This window comes from Macrosteles quadrilineatus, unplaced genomic scaffold (genome assembly GCF_028750875.1).
Source record: "Macrosteles quadrilineatus isolate MER2022 unplaced genomic scaffold, UCM_ALF_1.0 Scaffold_5__1_contigs__length_97177068, whole genome shotgun sequence".
Taxonomy (NCBI): Eukaryota; Metazoa; Arthropoda; class Insecta; order Hemiptera; family Cicadellidae; genus Macrosteles; species Macrosteles quadrilineatus.
In genome coordinates, this window is record NW_026542598.1 from 92,477,602 (window position 1) to 92,495,117 (window position 17,516).

The following is a 17,516-nucleotide window of genomic DNA, read 5'->3' on the forward strand; positions in this document are numbered from 1 at the left end:
TTTTGGGCTTTTTAATGCTCCTGATTTTTCGGGGGGGTGGGGGGGATTTTCTTCTGGTCTGTTAAAAAGCTACAGTGGATAATTTCACTCCATTCTACACTCATCTTCCATTCATATTCAGCTTAAAATACTCTCCTTGTGGCATTGCTATTTCCAAATAATGATACATTTGAGAGCTTATGGTCTTCGGCCCACTGGTAGTGAGTGACATGTATCGATGATGTACAACTATTGGCGTCCCTCAGGGGTCAAGCGCCTCAGCACTCAGCAATCAGCACAGCGATCGTGATTTCATCACATTCTGACTGTTGTGCTGACTCCATCTCCGGGTCTCTGCCCTCTAGTCTGCGCCCTCTTGCTGATTTTCGATGTCTGGGCTTTCCCCAAAGATAATTGAGGTCTAATTTGAGACGCGCGAGTTCTCTTTCGGAAAAATTCCAATGTGGACAACAACATATTTTTGGAATCAATAAAATAATTATCATTGTGATTTAGCCTCCGGATAACCAATATTTCAATAAAGTGGTTTAAATACCTGCATAAAAGTTATCCACAAAGTGTGGATAACTTTTATGCAGGTATTTAAACCACTTTATTGAAAGTAATTATCTAATCATTTTGTGAAATATTTTTAATTTTTCACCATTATCGTTTTTACGAATTACATGACTCTCCAAACCTTGGTATTTTTAATATATTGCCTATTTTTTAGATAGCCCCATCAATTGTTAACCCAATTACAAACAGAATCTGTGGGTTCACTTTGCCGCACTTGAGATTGAACCAGCAGCCATAAGTGTTTATGGCGGGCAAAAGAAGGTATTCAAATTATATTGAAAGTATTTTGCACGATTGTAGATTTAACTTGATAAACGTAGACGACCTTTTCTGATTATGCTAGAAACATCTAACATAACCATTCGTAAAAACGTTGAGAAGCATATTGAAAACCGATATTCGTCGAGAATACCGTTATATTGTAAATTCCTCTCCGGAACCACACGTCAGATGAAGATTGTTTCGCCAAGGACAGCTTTTGTTTGGACTTCTCAGACAGTCGTGGACCATAAATCAGTTGTCCCAGTCATTGTCCTGCCCTAGCCTAGGTCCTAGTGGAGGTGGCGACGGACGGGGGCTACGCCTAGAGCATCTTCCTCGAATCACCTACCCAGTCACCCGTACACTTCCACGTCACCTACCCATTACCAGCTAAAATTACGTCCAGTCTGGAATTTGGCGACCCTTTGGGCTCCGGGATTGTTATCTGGCCAATTACTGGAGGTTTCTATGTATCAGTGGGGTTATATTGGGGAAAGTGTTTCACAAGTAGTTTTAAAATGTGAATGAACTCCAGTAAGGATCCAGAAGCAGTTATCTCGCAATTACTGTGACGTTTCTAAATATGGTCATCTTGGGGAAAGTATTTCTCAAACTGGGGTTGGTTCGTTTTGAACTGTAAATGGACTTTAGCTTCGTTTGTGGGGTTGACTCCAAGACTTTCTAGGGTTGTTATCTTACAGATGATTAAATGTAACCTCCGAAGTTTCTAAGTGATATTGGGTTATATTAGTGGAGAATTAAAGTGTTGGGTTTTCGTTCAATGTAGTGAATTACCCACTGTAAATCAAACTAAATATATACAGTATTTAATTGATATATTTCAAATTGGTTTATTTGTTGGTGTGGTAAATAATATACGACGACAATCCAGTGTGCTTTAATTTGGTTCACAAACTTAAATTACACCATTATACTTATTTGAAATTGGTAATTTGTAATTGAGCTCTAGACTCTGCCAGTCCCATTGAATTAGAAATTCTGTCTTTGAAACATTCATTACTGGTGAATATTTGGATCGTATTTGAAAAATAATTCGGAAGAAGTTGAACATTGTAAAAAAAGACAAAATTGATCCAATAATAATTTTACGGCAACACGTATTTTCATAATATTTTTTGCGCCACATTAGGTCAGTCACCCGCTACTAATCATTAACTGTCCAAAACTTATCAACACATATCGTAAAAAGTAAGTTATACAGTACTCTCAAAACAATTACAATAGACATAAGGGATGGACACGAGTTAAATCAAACAGTAATTCAGCACACCCCAACAACAGGATCAGCTGACCGGTTTGCCCGTGCCAGACCAGTAGCTGGTGTCAAGGGTCAAGCTAGCAGCGTGTGGTCACCTCTCTGTTGTACTGGACAGTGGACACGGTCCATCGGCTCGGAGATAATCAGCTGTTCAGGGGGAGGGGGGCTGACCACAGCGGCACGCGACCCGTGTCAAACTTCTACTTTGTACACTAACTCACTGTGAGCTATTGGACGTGACGTTGTAAATGTAAACAATAATAGTTGAACACGCGTATTTTCATCACGAAACTGTGTGATATTTTTTAAATCCTGGTGAAAAAAATTGGCAATGTGATTTGTTACTCGATGTTTTACGCTGGAGGTCCCCTCATTTAGAAAACAAAAAAACCCAGCCTTTTAGCAATGAATACAGAACCTTATGGTTTTTTTTAATACAGAACCTTCATTATTAGGTTATTAGGCAAAAAACAATCTCCAATAAAAGTTATAATTTATTTCTGTAAATCGTATGAATTATTTATTAATTTTAGGCGTTGAAAATTGCCTAAATAACAACATGTAAGAATCCTACCCCTTATTACCCTTATTAAGTGGTTGTAATATATTCTTATGGTAGTTATCCTAAGTGAATGAGGATAACTCAACCAATAACGAGGAGAATGAGGATTTTTGGAGGTACTATGTTCCAAAATTTCAAAATCTTTGTACGTGATTTTTTTTAGAGCTCAGTTCTTTTGGATGATTGTGTGAATCAACCGAACCATCCTTTAGGATAAGCAATCTAGATATGATTTTTTAGCCTTAACGACGAAAAAATAACAAAAATTGCGAAAATATTTCTACCCCATAGTCCCAGCCAACCGTCTGCTCTCTGCACAGTGCACGCAGCACAGTACGATGAGTACAGAGTAGGAGTTTGATACAGAACCAGTTTGCTGGGAACCATGCATGGTCCGCTGACCAAGCATTTTAATTCCCAGATGGAGCCAATGCGAAGACAAGGAGTTTCCCAGGACATCTGCCAGGACACGCGAGGCCAAAGATGTCCTTCGAGGACACAGGACACAGCACGAGTTATCAGTAATTTAACTCACGAGTAATTAATGAGGGATTCTGGGTAACTAAGGTGGTCCGCCATCTTGAATCTGCCGGTAGCTGCACAGCCGTGTAAATATGATCAACAATGAAAATATAGAACCATGCAGGTTGTGGGGACAATAATACTTTAGATTTTTGGAAACTGCCAATAAGGATATAGGTAGAGAGGTGGTGTGATTCACTTAGTAATGAGGTCAGTTATTGATGTTGTTGAGGTTATGTTTATTTGCTGTGGTGTGAATTATTGTTTGCCATAATCAACTTACGTTTCCCAGATATTTGTAAATACATCGAGCAATTATCATGTATTGAATCTCTACTATTATAAAAACAACGTGTGTCTCTTTTCCATTGCGCAAAATCTTAACGCAAACTTGGCATTTTGCCCAAAGATAATCCATTTACACAAAATTTACTGGAGGCATACAATCTGGGGGTTTACTCGACAACTTTTAAGTGCGATGATAAGGCTTGAGAAATGAATGTTGAATTGTTTCCATGTCAAAGCCATAAAACCTTATAGTGAACAGCCATTTGATAGTTTCCGTTTCTCAGAATGCTATCAAATGATTACTGCAAACAAACCAAATACTGTAACGTTGTTTTGGTAAAAACTAAGGGATACATTTGCATAATTTATTTTTTATGCTGTTGCAATTTATTAAAGAAAATGTGTTGGCCTACACATTAAATAATCGACGGTAATACTGTTTCCACAATAGGTTTAAATGCCTGTAATTTACTCTGGATCCATGTCCAGTTGAAGCGTGGGTCAATATAGTAAATTATTTCTAGATAATGGAGTTATAGTAAACATTGTGTGAACGCGAGTTGAGCTCCACAGTGTACAGGACGTGTGACGCAACGGATACAGAGGGATGAGGTTATATTGGATTGTGTGAAGCCTTGCAGCTCATCTTGGGTGTCTGGGTGTGGGTGTAGCTTACATCATTCATCCTATTGCAGGGTTATAAATATGCATACCTTTGCAATAGTTGAAAAATGTTGCCTTATCGGTACATAATAAAATAATTGCGGTGATAGAAAGATTTGAGCTGATTATTACCTGGATAATATGTGTTCGAGAGGGTGAAGAATTAATTTAGGTAACCACTTGTCATGGAAATCACAAATCACAAGTCAAATTTATTAGGACAGCTCTAAATATTTTGAATATTATTATAGGTAGTATGTTCGGCGTTTATCGCTTTTAATAGTTTGGAAGATTGTTCATTAAGGTAGTAGGCTTCTTAGGTAAGTGGGAGGACTCGACATAAGGTAATTACGTTTTTTACAGTAAATTGTTACTATCCTAGCTGAAGTTACGTGAGAAAATATAAATCGTTCTGAAAAAGTGTATTCCGACAATCGCGAAATGACCTAAATTGTGAAATAACGAACACCCTAGAACATAAAGTTCAAAACTATCGAACAAGACACAAATATGTGACGGCTTTAGCTTGCTTAGGTCGGATTAAAATGTATTTAACATATGTTTTCAGAATCTTGATATAAAATAAAAATACACGATTTGTAAAACATTTTAGCACCAAAGTGGCCTACAATCAAATGTGAAACGTTGCAGGTTTAAGTCATGACCTCAGTATTGAGTAATTCTTTGTCTTTGACTAATTATTTGTGCCTAGTCACCCGTCTAACACTGATAGTGACATATCCCTGTAGAAGCGGTTTAGCAGTCCAACAGTTCTCCTAGTTAAACTTATCAACCGTCGTTAGTTCTTATCTTCTGTAATTGCCTTGGTCGGGTTTGTCCTTACCTGTTCTTGTTAGAGTTAATTATTGCTCTCGTTTGGACGTGTGACGCATGCTTATTGTTTCTGACGAAAACACTATCTATTTAGGAGTCTTTAGCAGGCCTATATCAACACTAGTTTGTTCCTCACTATACATACCAACTATTATCCACACCATTTTCAAAAACAATTTAAAGATTATAAATATATTTCGTCAGTGCGTGTTTATTTAAAATTTACTTTTGTTACATTGTAAATTTGCATATATCTAAACTATTGAGTTATTCCCAACTTTCATGATTTGTCCTTTGGTCCCGGAAGCTTGTCACGTTTTAATTTTGCATTTTTTCTACGTACAATGTATTGTAAAACAATACCTTGGGCATCTGTGGTGACAATATGAGGTAGCTATGTCAATTAATATCATGCAGCTTATATTATTGGATCACATACTATTATTGTCGGTGAACTACACTTCAACAGAGGACTGTGACGGCTGTGAGGGGACGTGTTAATCGGTATAAATATCTAGATTTATATCAAGTAGAATATTAGTAAGTATAAGAGTGTTGATCCGTGAAAATCTTTGCCCAATTATTAATACATTATTATTAATAATATAATAATTAATACATGTACCCAAATGGGTGACTTTTTATCAAAAACATTTTTACTCTTTACACCACAATTATATTATTATATATATACCTCTTTGTACTCCGTGCTCAAACAATAATTTAACCAAAATTGCAAAAACACACTCCTCTGGAAACGTTTAATTTCCAAGCGTTTCCTCTCTTTTCGCCAGTTTCCCATGATGGACAATTGAGGAGCGATTGTTGTGTCCCCTCGGACCAAGGTCAGCTGTTCTCGCAACAATGCGCCAGTTTTCCCAAGATTACCGCGCAGACTCAAGGTCCGGGCATGCGCTGTGGGTGTGCGTGCGCGCGAGAGATGTTCGTGGTGTTAATTATGATTAATTAATCAGGCCGAGCTGGGATGCGAGCGGAAGCACAGATTGTTATCTGGGGTGATCCGACGGACGTCTGCGGAGTGATACGGTCGGTGGAGTTGACCAGTAGACGTTACACAGAATCTCGGCTTTGTTTGAGTGTTTGTATCTCGCTCCTTTCTACAGGTGAAATAAACCATAAACAGTGTTGCCTAAAACCGTTAAGTGTAGATTTGCTACCTATGAGTGTGTTTAAATGTCATTAGCGCGTTTTACGTTCTTGCAAGATACGGTTCAAACCATGGTCTTTGTATTTCAATGTCATTTGTTAGATAGCATCATTAGATTGTTGAGTGACAACCAGCATCACATAATCGATCCTGCGTCAGCCGGTTGCGAGTTCGATTCCAAAATTACCTTCGTTCTTGAAGGTGATCAATATACTTGTGTTGAAAATCTTTCGTCAAAACATATATGAATTTCATGCCAATAATTTGATTGGACCTTGGAATCATCGATGATAAATGCAAACTGCACAGTAAAGGGGCAATGTGTATTTGGACATCTACCAATCGTTGGATAGAATCAGTGTTAAAATGATTACTGTATAATATTGTGAACAGAAATGCGTATAGTTTGGTGTAATAAAGAGCACAGATGGTTACACCCATGCAATGCACAAATAAGTTACTGTTGGTGAATCACTGATTGGAAATTTGAAATTTGATACCAAGATAGCTTCCAGCCAACTAATTTGTAGGATAAGCTATCGCACTGGATCTAAAACTCTGTTGGAAATTCATCTTATCAATGGTGATATCTATTGAAGAGCATTCTTGGTCAAAGATAGATTTTTGTAAAATACCAACACACGGGAGTCGAAATGTTTGATGTTCGCCTGGAATTTGAATTATTGTCTGTTTAGAATCGTAGGCTTTGTGACATTATGAATTATCTGGTTGAGCGTTGTTTATCTGGTTGCGAATCTATTGTACTCTTTCAACAACTATGTAAGGTATGTCAGGTGAACATTCTGATAAATTCCAACGGGCTTACTCAGATAAAAACACGCAAAATATGAATGTTAGCAACGATAAAAAAACTCACGAATTAATTTCTACAATCTCTAAAAGAAATCAAAATTTCATAGTGAAGCGACGACAATGAAGCAATATCATCAGGTTGATTGCTAGACAGGGCTGGAGGGGCTGGAGACCGCAGAACAACAAATTAAAATAATATCTAATGTTTTTATGGTTGCCAAGAAAACGTGATCAATACCCAGCGCCCGCATTCTGTCGCTAGGCAATAGCTTGGCCTGCGCTCTGGTGACCAATGGCGGAACTGGCGTTGCTAGGCAACCAGGTGAGGAACAGACGCTACTACAGGCGTGGCTTGTCATCTGTTGTGACGAGTTGTGAGAAATGACAGCTGGACTGGAGGAAAAATGTAATGTTAAATTGAGAAAATAATTGACGTTTATCTTTTGTAATGGCTTTATAATACTCGGCGATAGCTGTACCTGTAGTACAAATTCATAACGATCTGCTACTCGAAGACAAAGGAGTGAAGCACCCATTTCTTTTTGACAAAACAAAACATCTACATTCGCATAATGAAACATGTAATTGAATAAGGAAATTCCAACTTAAACCAAAAATAATAAATAAATAAAAAGCTGGATTTTCCTCCGTAAACATTTAAATTATTATGTAAACGATATTGTAAACATATTTCTAAACTTCAATAAGAGTATCTGAATCGTTATTTGGGGTCATAATATATTCCCCAATCTTACACTAGCGATTCGTCCCCGTGAGTTTTTCACGGTGTTATTCTCGTTAGAATGTTATTTCGTCGCTTCTTATACAAGATATGACATGCACTTATAAGATGAAAATCTAAAATTTTCTTCTCCCTAATTCCTCCTAAACTCAAAAAACCTCCATAAACTTTTCGAACCACATTGCTCAGCCTTTCTATATATCCTGGATAAATGGTGCACCAAACTAAAAATAGAGAATACATTACTAAATAACCTTTAACACATTTTAGATAAGTGTATTTAATACACATAATGACGACAGTGGACAAAGAGCGGGTTTGGTGTGCGTGCGAGAGGAGACCGTGAGTCATTTTACACGCCAGTGAGTCATCTGTCTCTGTCTACTCATACTCACCTGCTCTCGCCGTGCAGTCTGGACTCTGGACTGAAACAAGATGACTCAGGTGTTTCAAACTGGGAGTTTCCATTTACCTGTTTCCAATCTTGAACTAATAGCTTGTTCAAACCAAAGCGTTGATGATAGTATGTATTGTTTTATTAATCTGTTATACAACGGATCAGCTGTTTTACCATTGTTGTAATGTAATAAATCAGCTGTTTTATTACTGAAATCCTTAATTATTGTTGGTGCTAATCAGTGAATACAGAATTTTTACAGCATAGGCCTCTTATGTTTTCGTTATTTTTCTACTATTTTTCAGTAAGCATATTTACTTTTTTTTAATGACGTAACTAATGTTCGTAAATATGTTACTTTGGTCAGATTAATGAGTTATATAGTTACACTTAAGGGTTACGCGATGAACACATAACAAACTGAAAGCAAAAATTATATTTTATAGTTTCACTTTAAATTCTGCTAGTTTGGCTATTATTTAACGTTTTTCAACAGTTTCTTCAATTGAAATCGTGTTAACATCGTTATTTTGGCTGAAATGCCGCAGACGTACACCTGATTGGGATTACCATTCTAAATCAGATACAGGTATTTATAATCAAATCGAACGCCAATGTCAAATAACCAATGGAGCTCCAGTTTATATTCAATTCAATTCAATTCAAAACTTCTTTATTTGTTTCAAGTATAGCAATACAATAAATAGCGTCATAGTTCCTTAATCTAACTCAGTACATTGCATTGAATTGTTAAGTTATGAAATTGACAGTTATCTACATACATCAGCATTCACATCAGTTAAATCGTACAGCCCTTCGAGAGAGTAAAATGCATTTCTGATCAAAAAACTTTTAGTTCACTTTTGAACTTGTTTTTTTTTATTTCTGGTGTTGTAATTATGCATATCTTCATGTGTTGTAATATTGGCTTTATGTTTCCTGACATGCATAATACACTCAAGGATATACAAACTATAGATGGTCAATATTCATTTAGGGGACAGGATATTCATATATTACAAACAATTACAATCAATTAATTAAAACATAACAACATATCAATTGACTCCACTTTGCCACCCTATAACCCAACCCCTGATAAGATAACTGATTGATTAGAGGCGTTGATCGTGTAGTGGCCCCACTGGGATTTACAACAATACTGTGATTCTGCATGGTTGGCACCCCTAGTGGTGTATTGCTACAAGGGTGGCACCCCTGCTTCCCCTCGACCGGTAAATGTCATAGCTCATTGACACGGTAAATACCACTGGCGGTTTTGTTTAATTGTTTTCATTATTATACTGCAACAAATTTGATTGCTAACAATGGCTAGTATTTCAGTATACTTTCGACTCACCATACTGTTTAATTATTTTACAATGTAACGAATTGTAAGCGGTTTGGTCGTAGTTTGACAATTGGTGTGTCACTGCTTATATTTTAAAATACTATAAGATGCTCTATAGAGACTAATTGTGTACAAACTAACTGTTTTTTGTACATTCTTTATATTTCGATTTTTTATTCAGAAAACCGTTAAAAGATTACAGCGGAGGGCTCTATATAAAGGGGGTCCTCTAAAGAATACAATAAAAGGTAGGGCTATAGGCTAGAACCGAGACATGACCTAAAACTTCAATCGTGAATTGTTACATACGAGCTATATATACACCTAATATAGCTAATTACACCCACACAAACGTTTTTTACTAGCGTGCCGAAGAACTTTAACCTCAAAGTAACAACCAAATCTCACAAAGGCTGGGAAAATATGAAGTAATAGAGATTAAGAGAATCATCAGAGGTCAATTTGGGGTGGTTCCCCTTCCACAAGGGTAGGCGTCCACCCCCTGCTGTCTCCCCGACAATTGACTGATCCCATCAACGGCCCACTAGTGTTATTGTTGAACAACAATGAATACAATACAGTGTTGTTGCTTTCAACACAGTAGGGAGGGGCTGGGAGTCGATCAGGTGGCGACATGTTTAACCACGATATTTAATGGGGATGTTGTACAATGTATTTGATTGTTTTTGATATTTTTAGTTTGGGTTCTATTTATAGATTATCCATTCTATTGTGTGTTAAATTGTTTGTTGAAAATTGCGTATAATAGTCAGATGTAATGTATGTATAGTAAGCATCTGATCTTTGGTTTACGATTCTACTTGTAAATTCGGATCGTTTTAGAGATTTTGTGCCACAATTATTGTAATGGATTGTATATTGCTTGAAAATATTTATCCTAGTTAACACTTGCAGAGTTTAATTAATGCCGTTCTTAGTTGTTCATACTTGGTTTCTTTGTTGCTTATAAATCCACTGCTCGTAAACATGTTTTCCATGTCACCATTTATATTGCAATAAAGACTCCGTCATTTATCGTAGCCTAATTGGTTATAATTTAGTTTTTCGATAAATAATCCAAATTTATTTGCTTAATTTATTATGTTAATTAAAAAGTAAAAACCATTAAAATATTCATTCAGATGTGTTTTCGTTCCATCGCGTTCTTGACTGCCTCAAAAATACATACCCTTTCTTTTCACAAGCCTAGGCGAGTTTTAGATGTACCATCAGTGTAGGGAAATTAAAACCTTATCATCGTCTATTCGTCCGTTACGCAGGAAACCCCTTCCACATCCAATAAATTAGTGAGACAGTTAAATAGCCAACTCTGCTGGTCATGGGGGAGGGGGTGGGGGAGGGCGTAGTAACGTATTTTGAAGACAGGTGCCGTTGTGGCAGGTGCAGCCCTCGCAACAATGATACAAGTTCACAAGGTCGTTGAATGATGTAAGGCGTCCAGTCGTAGCTTTTTAATAAATATTGTAACGTAGTTTTGGCTTTTCAAAGGTTTTGTAATTTACTACTTTCAAATGGCGTCCGTGGTGAAAACTGTGTTTAAGTTACGTATTATTTGTGCATTGATGGTTATTGAAAGTGATTATGTGTAAATAAAGTATAACATTATTCAATAAGTGTTAGACAGAGCACAGAGTTACCAACTTACCAGAGACTAAAGAATGTATTTGTTCTCTTAGAGCAGCCTCCAGTGGTGTTTCCAAGATACGTTATCAAAGAATTTTAACAATCAAGTGTACAGATTTCTTGACTAATTGAATTAATCATCTGTCTCACTTTATATTTGGTTAGGTTATTAATTTGTCTACCAAATGTTTTAGTATTATGAGAATGATACTTTTCGAACTTTCGTGATGTGAAATATTTTAATGTTTCTAGCTTTCTAAATAACCGCCGTAAATGTTTAGTCCCTATAATTCAAAATTATGTTTACAATATAATTGGAATAAATTTATTGTTTCCTAAATTAACTAAGACAGTGTAAACCAGCAAAAGGTTGAAATAGATAAAATCAAATGAAACATTATAAGGACATTTTTGTTACGAACAGTTTGTTCTTCGTTTCTCATCGATACAAACGGTAGACGCCTTCAATCTGGACAACGCAAAACAGATACAGACGGAATAATTCTAACAGTGTACTGTAGCCTTGGTAACCACAGAGTAGCATGAGAAATAACACTGCAGGGAATCCCTCCTAATTCACAAAGTCAAATTTTTGTTTTACCAATAATGTAACTTTTTTTAATCTTTGATTTAAAACTTACAAAAATTTGAATATTTATGAATTAATAAATAAAACTCGAAAGGCTACATAAATTTTACTGTGTTTGGGTACTGATTATTTCACATTAATAATATTATTGCAGCTAAGAAACCGTAACGTTAGAGGTTTAAAACACAATAAATGACATAGTCAAATTATTGTCATCATTTATCATTGTAGAAAACATCCAAATGTTCTAGCAAACTTTGCTGAGAGCTAAAAATCTTAAACATTTCTATGCTTGTTTCAGGTGGACGATTGACACTGTATTTCTGCCCCTAAAGATTCTGCGGAAACATGCAGGACACCCCTTGTGAAACTGGCTTTTCGCCAGCCCCAGCCCCTACTCATGGTAAGTGATGTGTCATGCAACTTTTGATATTTTACCCTCCGATGGTTCAAAACCAATGATTGCCAATTTTGAAAATCAACTGCCAATTATTTGGTAATAATTTTCTCAATTATTTGGTAAAGCTATTTGGAACTTGTTTTGAAACATTTATGTTATCAAGTCAATGGTAAAGTTACGTTCTATGACTCCAATTTTGATTTCAGTTTCAGTAAGTACTTACATTTTTAACATTGACAAAACAAAACAAATTGCTATTGAATAAGCCTGTAAGTCATTACAAGTATTACATTTTGAAACTGATGATTTTATGTATTTTCCCAGTGGCAAGAACTAGAATATTTAATTTTTGAACTAGTTACCTTATGCCTTTGTTCTTGCAGGTATGAAGTTATAATCCTCCAATATATTTCTGTGTAAATATGTAAATTGAACTTCAAGACTCCCTGAAGATGCCACACACTGTGGTGAAATATATTGGAGGATTATAACTTCATACCTGCAAGAACAAAGACATAAGGTAACTAGTTCAAAAATTAAATTTTGAAACTGTTACAGGACCAAATGTAAACTCAGAGTGTCGGTAAAGAACTGGTTTTAGAGTGATACGAAAGTGACAAAGCGCCAGTACTTTAAAAAGTACGAGTATGTACGTTTTGTGCCAATAAACATATCATTATTGTTGATTTTTAATCGTACAGTAACACATATTTAGAGTTTTTAAAAACTACGATCAGAAAGCATTTTTTGTATTACTATTGAACTAAATAAGGCAAATAATTGTTTAAACATCATCAGTCCCTTTAATAGGAATTATCAATTTTACTACACTAAACAATTATACAATCTTAAACTACTGGAATAGTAAATTAAAACTTACCATGTCTTGTGCCCAGAGGTGACTTTGAACCCTCTGCAAGTCCCAAGAATGGAGAAGGCGGCAGAAGAGAAACCCCTCGACCATGACACCAAAGAAGAAAACCAAGCCAAAGAAACCCATAGCACTGATGAAGATAATCCAGTTAACAACAACACCATCCAACCTCCAAACCAACCAGACCAAACTCCAGAGGTAAGTTTGAGAAAATGTGTACAAGACTGAAAATCCTTTTTAACTACTTGGGCGATAAATTCTACACTATAAGTGTAGAACCTATTGCAGATTAGTCACAAATCTTTAAAAAGAGGACTAAGTCCTAAACAGCCTCAGTCCAGTAGGATTTCAGAGCTCTCTGGATTGGAACGTCACAAAGAACAGAACAGAAAAAATATATATATTAAACTCCATAGGTTTAAAACAGTGGAGTTAACTTGCATCAACTGTTTTATAAAATTAAAAACTTTTATTCACAGTTAAATAAAATTCTTAAATAAGTTGTGTCAATTTGTTTGGATGTAATAAGAATCCTTAATAACTAAACATATTAATACGTTTTATTACATAGTTGTATAATGGATATTATCATAGATTAAAGTTTAATCTATGATATTACTTTGTTGTTTGGCTGTACAGCTAAAAAATAAATCAAGATAATTTTGATTTAAAAATTAATTTCAATGCCACTAAAAAGTGATTATGATGTTTCATTAAATACAGTGTCACCTTTGTAAGATTTTAGAAAAAGAAACAATTGTCATCATTATAGTTTGTTGTTGATCATCAGCTGAACAATGCAGTTACAATATCAATTACAATAAACCCTTAACGAGTGATGTGGGTTGATTCAAGTAGCCTACAGCGGTTTTTACTGTTATTATCTTATACTCGGGTTGTTTTGCTAATCAAGTGTATTTCTGTCTGCAGGTTGTCACCAAGCAAGCAGACAACTTTGGAGATGTCCAATATGGCTGTCCGGTGTGTGACATGGTGCTTTTCTCCTCTCACGACTTCACCATCCACATCAGATCACACAAACCCGAGGATCTCGGTTTCATCTCATCGTCTGGGAAAAGCCTCGTGTGCCAAATCTGCTGCAAGGTGATGACTTCGGAAGCGTCGCTGGATAAACACATTCTGACACATTCAAGAGAGCAACAATTCAAATGCAAAATTTGCGGAACCATGTTCACCTCCATCGGGACCCTACATTACCACATGAGAAGTCACAGCTCGGAAAACAGGGATTCTTATAACTACGACAGTGACGCTAGTTCTGAGAGTCTTGGATCTCCAAAATCGTTTTCATCTCTGCCGACAACTCAAAAAAGAAGAAGGGTGTCTAGAACTGCTTCAGAGTACAACAACAACGTCATTGAGTTTTCACCTTACAGATCTGAACATAAGAGGAAAACAGAAGACGACTTTGGATCGTCTAAGAGAAAGAAAAGTGAAAAGAGTAAATTTGATTGTTCTTTTTGTGGTAAAACAGGTTTCCTTTCACTGAACCTGCTTGAGACCCATATTGAAGAATGCCATCCTGACTACGTAGCAAAATGTACTCCTTGTAATTTGGTTTTCAAAAACCACAGAGTATTAAACCTTCATCGGTACATGGTTCATCATTCGGAGTTGAAAGAACGTTCGGTCGGAAATGTTAAAGAAACAATTGGATTTAAAGACTTGACATTTGTGGATTTTTCAAGTGAAAAATTCCCTCATATTGCCAGAGCGATGTGTGAGCAGAGTTTGCACCTGGCGAGTAGTATGTTTCACAGGTTTCAATGTGACAAATGTAGCAGAGCGTTTCCGTGCGGATCTGCTCTCAATATTCACAGACAAGGCTGTGGACAGGAGAACTACGCTTCTTCAGGGGAGAGCTGCCACCAAGACAACGACTTTTCCTCCAGCGATGAAGCTCCAACAGATCTCAGCAGCGCTGGTAAAAGAGGCTCTTGGAGTGAAACCAAAGTATCCGAGAGTTCTGACGATGTTGAAGAGGAACGTAAAAGATTCAACTTCTTTGCAGGACTCGATTTACAAAATAAATCAATCGCGAATACTCCTCCACAGACCTGTCCTCCCACTTCTCTAAATCTCCGGAGGGATCTTTATTTCAACCAAAACAATTCAGAGAGTAAAGATCTGGCTGATATCCAAAGCATCATTTCCGTTACTTCTGCTGGAGGTTTGCTTCACGATTTGTCAAAGTCTCCTCAACCAACTGTCTTGGAAGTGACACCCCCAGACTCTGGCTCTAGAGCTGGAACCTTTGAGTCAGCTATTGCTGACGAGGAACAGCAAGACTGTTTTGCTGCTGAATTTAGAAAAATGAAACTGCGAGGAGAATTTCCTTGTAGATTGTGCAAAGCAATTTTCCCAAACTTGAGAGCTCTGAAGGGCCATAATAGGGTTCATTTGACCAGCAGTGGTGGAGCAAATCCAGTGCCTTATCGCTGCAACATGTGTCCGCACTACAGCTCAGATAAGTCTGCATTGATCAGGCACATGCGCACACACAATGGTGACAGGCCATATGAATGTGCCCTTTGTCATTATGCCTTCACTACAAAAGCAAACTGTGAACGCCACCTTAGAAATAGACACGCTAAGATGACTCGTGAAGATGTGAAGAAATCAATTATTTACCATCCTTCAGAAGATCCAACAAATGATGCAGACCATAAACCAAACCGTGATGATGTCAAACGTTCTCTGTTCTCTGAGTCGGATCAGTTGAATCGCATCGAGAGTAAGGATAGTTTCAAAATTGAGAATACTCACAGTTTTACCAAACAAAACTTGGAAACACCCAATATTGTTTTTGAAAAAGCAAACTTGCCAAAGGCTTCACCATTTGCTTATGTTCAAAAGGCTCCAAGTGTTAATGATATTACTGTCAATGAAACTGTACAAAGAAAATGTCTCGACGTAGGAACCATGACCCAAGAAGAAAATGATGTGCGGATTCCAGTGTACCATGCAAATACTACTCCAGATAAAACCGATAGCGATACAGATGCTCCATTGGATCTATCTATGGATGTTTTAGACTTAAGTAAAAAGAAAGCTACTCCTAGAGAACAACCTATAATAAGTAAAAATGAAGTGTTTGAAAATGCAGAAGAATTAGAACCACAAGATTTGTCAAAAAAGCCAAACATACCAGTAGAGAAAAGGGCGATCTCAATCATAGAACCCAAGGAAACAATCACAATACAAAGAAATATTCCTGAAACAAACAATGAAGACAAAATAAACACTTCTGCTCAGTCACCTCATCCAACTTATGAAAATGAAAATCCTGTTTTACCCAACCCCTTGACAAAGTTAGACCTCTCAAAGTTTTATCCAGCGAATGCCCATCCATTTTATTTGAATGCCAATGCACCTTTTCCTGCATTTACACCAACTGTCATGCCTAATGGTTCCTATCCACCATACTTCATACCACCTCCTCCAGGTTTTTTCCCTGGAAACTCCGGCCAAGATTTTGTTGAAATTAAGGAAAGACTTCAAAAAGAGTTGATTAGAGGTCTTCAACTGACATCAGGTGGATCTCTTGTTCTTGATCAGCTAGCAATGGTGAATGCAGCTGATAGAATTCAATCTCTTCAACAGCAAGCCATGGCAGAATACAATTGGCGAATAGAAAACTCTAGGGAGGAAAGAACATTCTCCCCGTCGATGAAAGAAAAAATTCCCGTTCATGAAAGTGAAAAAGACACAAGAACTCCAGAAATCAACCATTCTAAGTTACAAGAAAAATTGGCCCAGCCTAAACCCAAACAAGAAACTTCATCTTCAGTTAAAATGGTGATAAAGAATGGTGTTTTGATTCCCAAGCAGAAACAAAGGCGTTACCGCACAGAGCGACCGTTCTCTTGCGAACATTGTGCTGCAAGATTCACGTTGAGGTCCAACATGGAACGGCACATTAAACAACAACATCCACAATACTGGTCTCAAAGACAGAGGAATGCCATAACAATGCCAGCCAGACGCAATCATTCTATCGTTCCTAAAGTGCCTCAAAGCTTACTCAACCACAGTCAGTATTATTCTCAATCTGGAATGCCCAACATGAGTATTAAATCTGAAGAAGATTCAAAGTCCTCGATCAACAGCGACTTCAACGCTGATAAATTCACCCTGGAGGGAAAACCTTGTATATCAGAAGAAGTGAAGAATGCTATTGCTCTCCAACTGAAATCAAAGATTCCATCTTCAGAGTCTGTAAATGGTAAAAACGAAGAACTTATGGAAGAAGAGGAGGATGAAGATCTAGTCATCGATGAAGAAAAGAATGATGAGGTCGATGATCAAGATGGTGAGCAGAACGAAGAAGAAATTTCATTCAGAAAAAAGATGTGTATGAGAGAAGACAGCGCAGATTTAGCAAGTGTATCCAGGCTTCTTGACAATGCTTCAACTCAGACCTTTCGCCAGTATTTCCATTCCGAGGAAGATCAGCCTGGAGGTGATGGAAGTGATGAAGATGAGGAGGGGTTGGTAGCAGCAGGCAGTGCCAGTGAAGGATGCAACTCAGGCAGCGATGAGAACAGGTA

The 17,516-nt window shown here is 37.0% G+C and overlaps 1 protein-coding gene across 1 annotated transcript in view; it reads left to right on the plus strand.

Moving 5' to 3' along the window:
* LOC128994061 (ras-responsive element-binding protein 1-like) overlaps positions 1 to 17,516 on the plus strand; it is a 46,974-nt gene that overhangs the window by 24,934 nt on the left and 4,524 nt on the right. The window contains exons 2-4 of the mRNA XM_054418288.1: positions 11,973 to 12,074; positions 12,968 to 13,143; positions 13,876 to 17,513. Of these exons, the coding sequence (XP_054274263.1) occupies positions 12,020 to 12,074; positions 12,968 to 13,143; positions 13,876 to 17,513 (3,869 nt within the window). The 5' untranslated portion in view covers positions 11,973 to 12,019. The remainder of the gene's footprint in view (positions 1 to 11,972; positions 12,075 to 12,967; positions 13,144 to 13,875; positions 17,514 to 17,516) is intronic.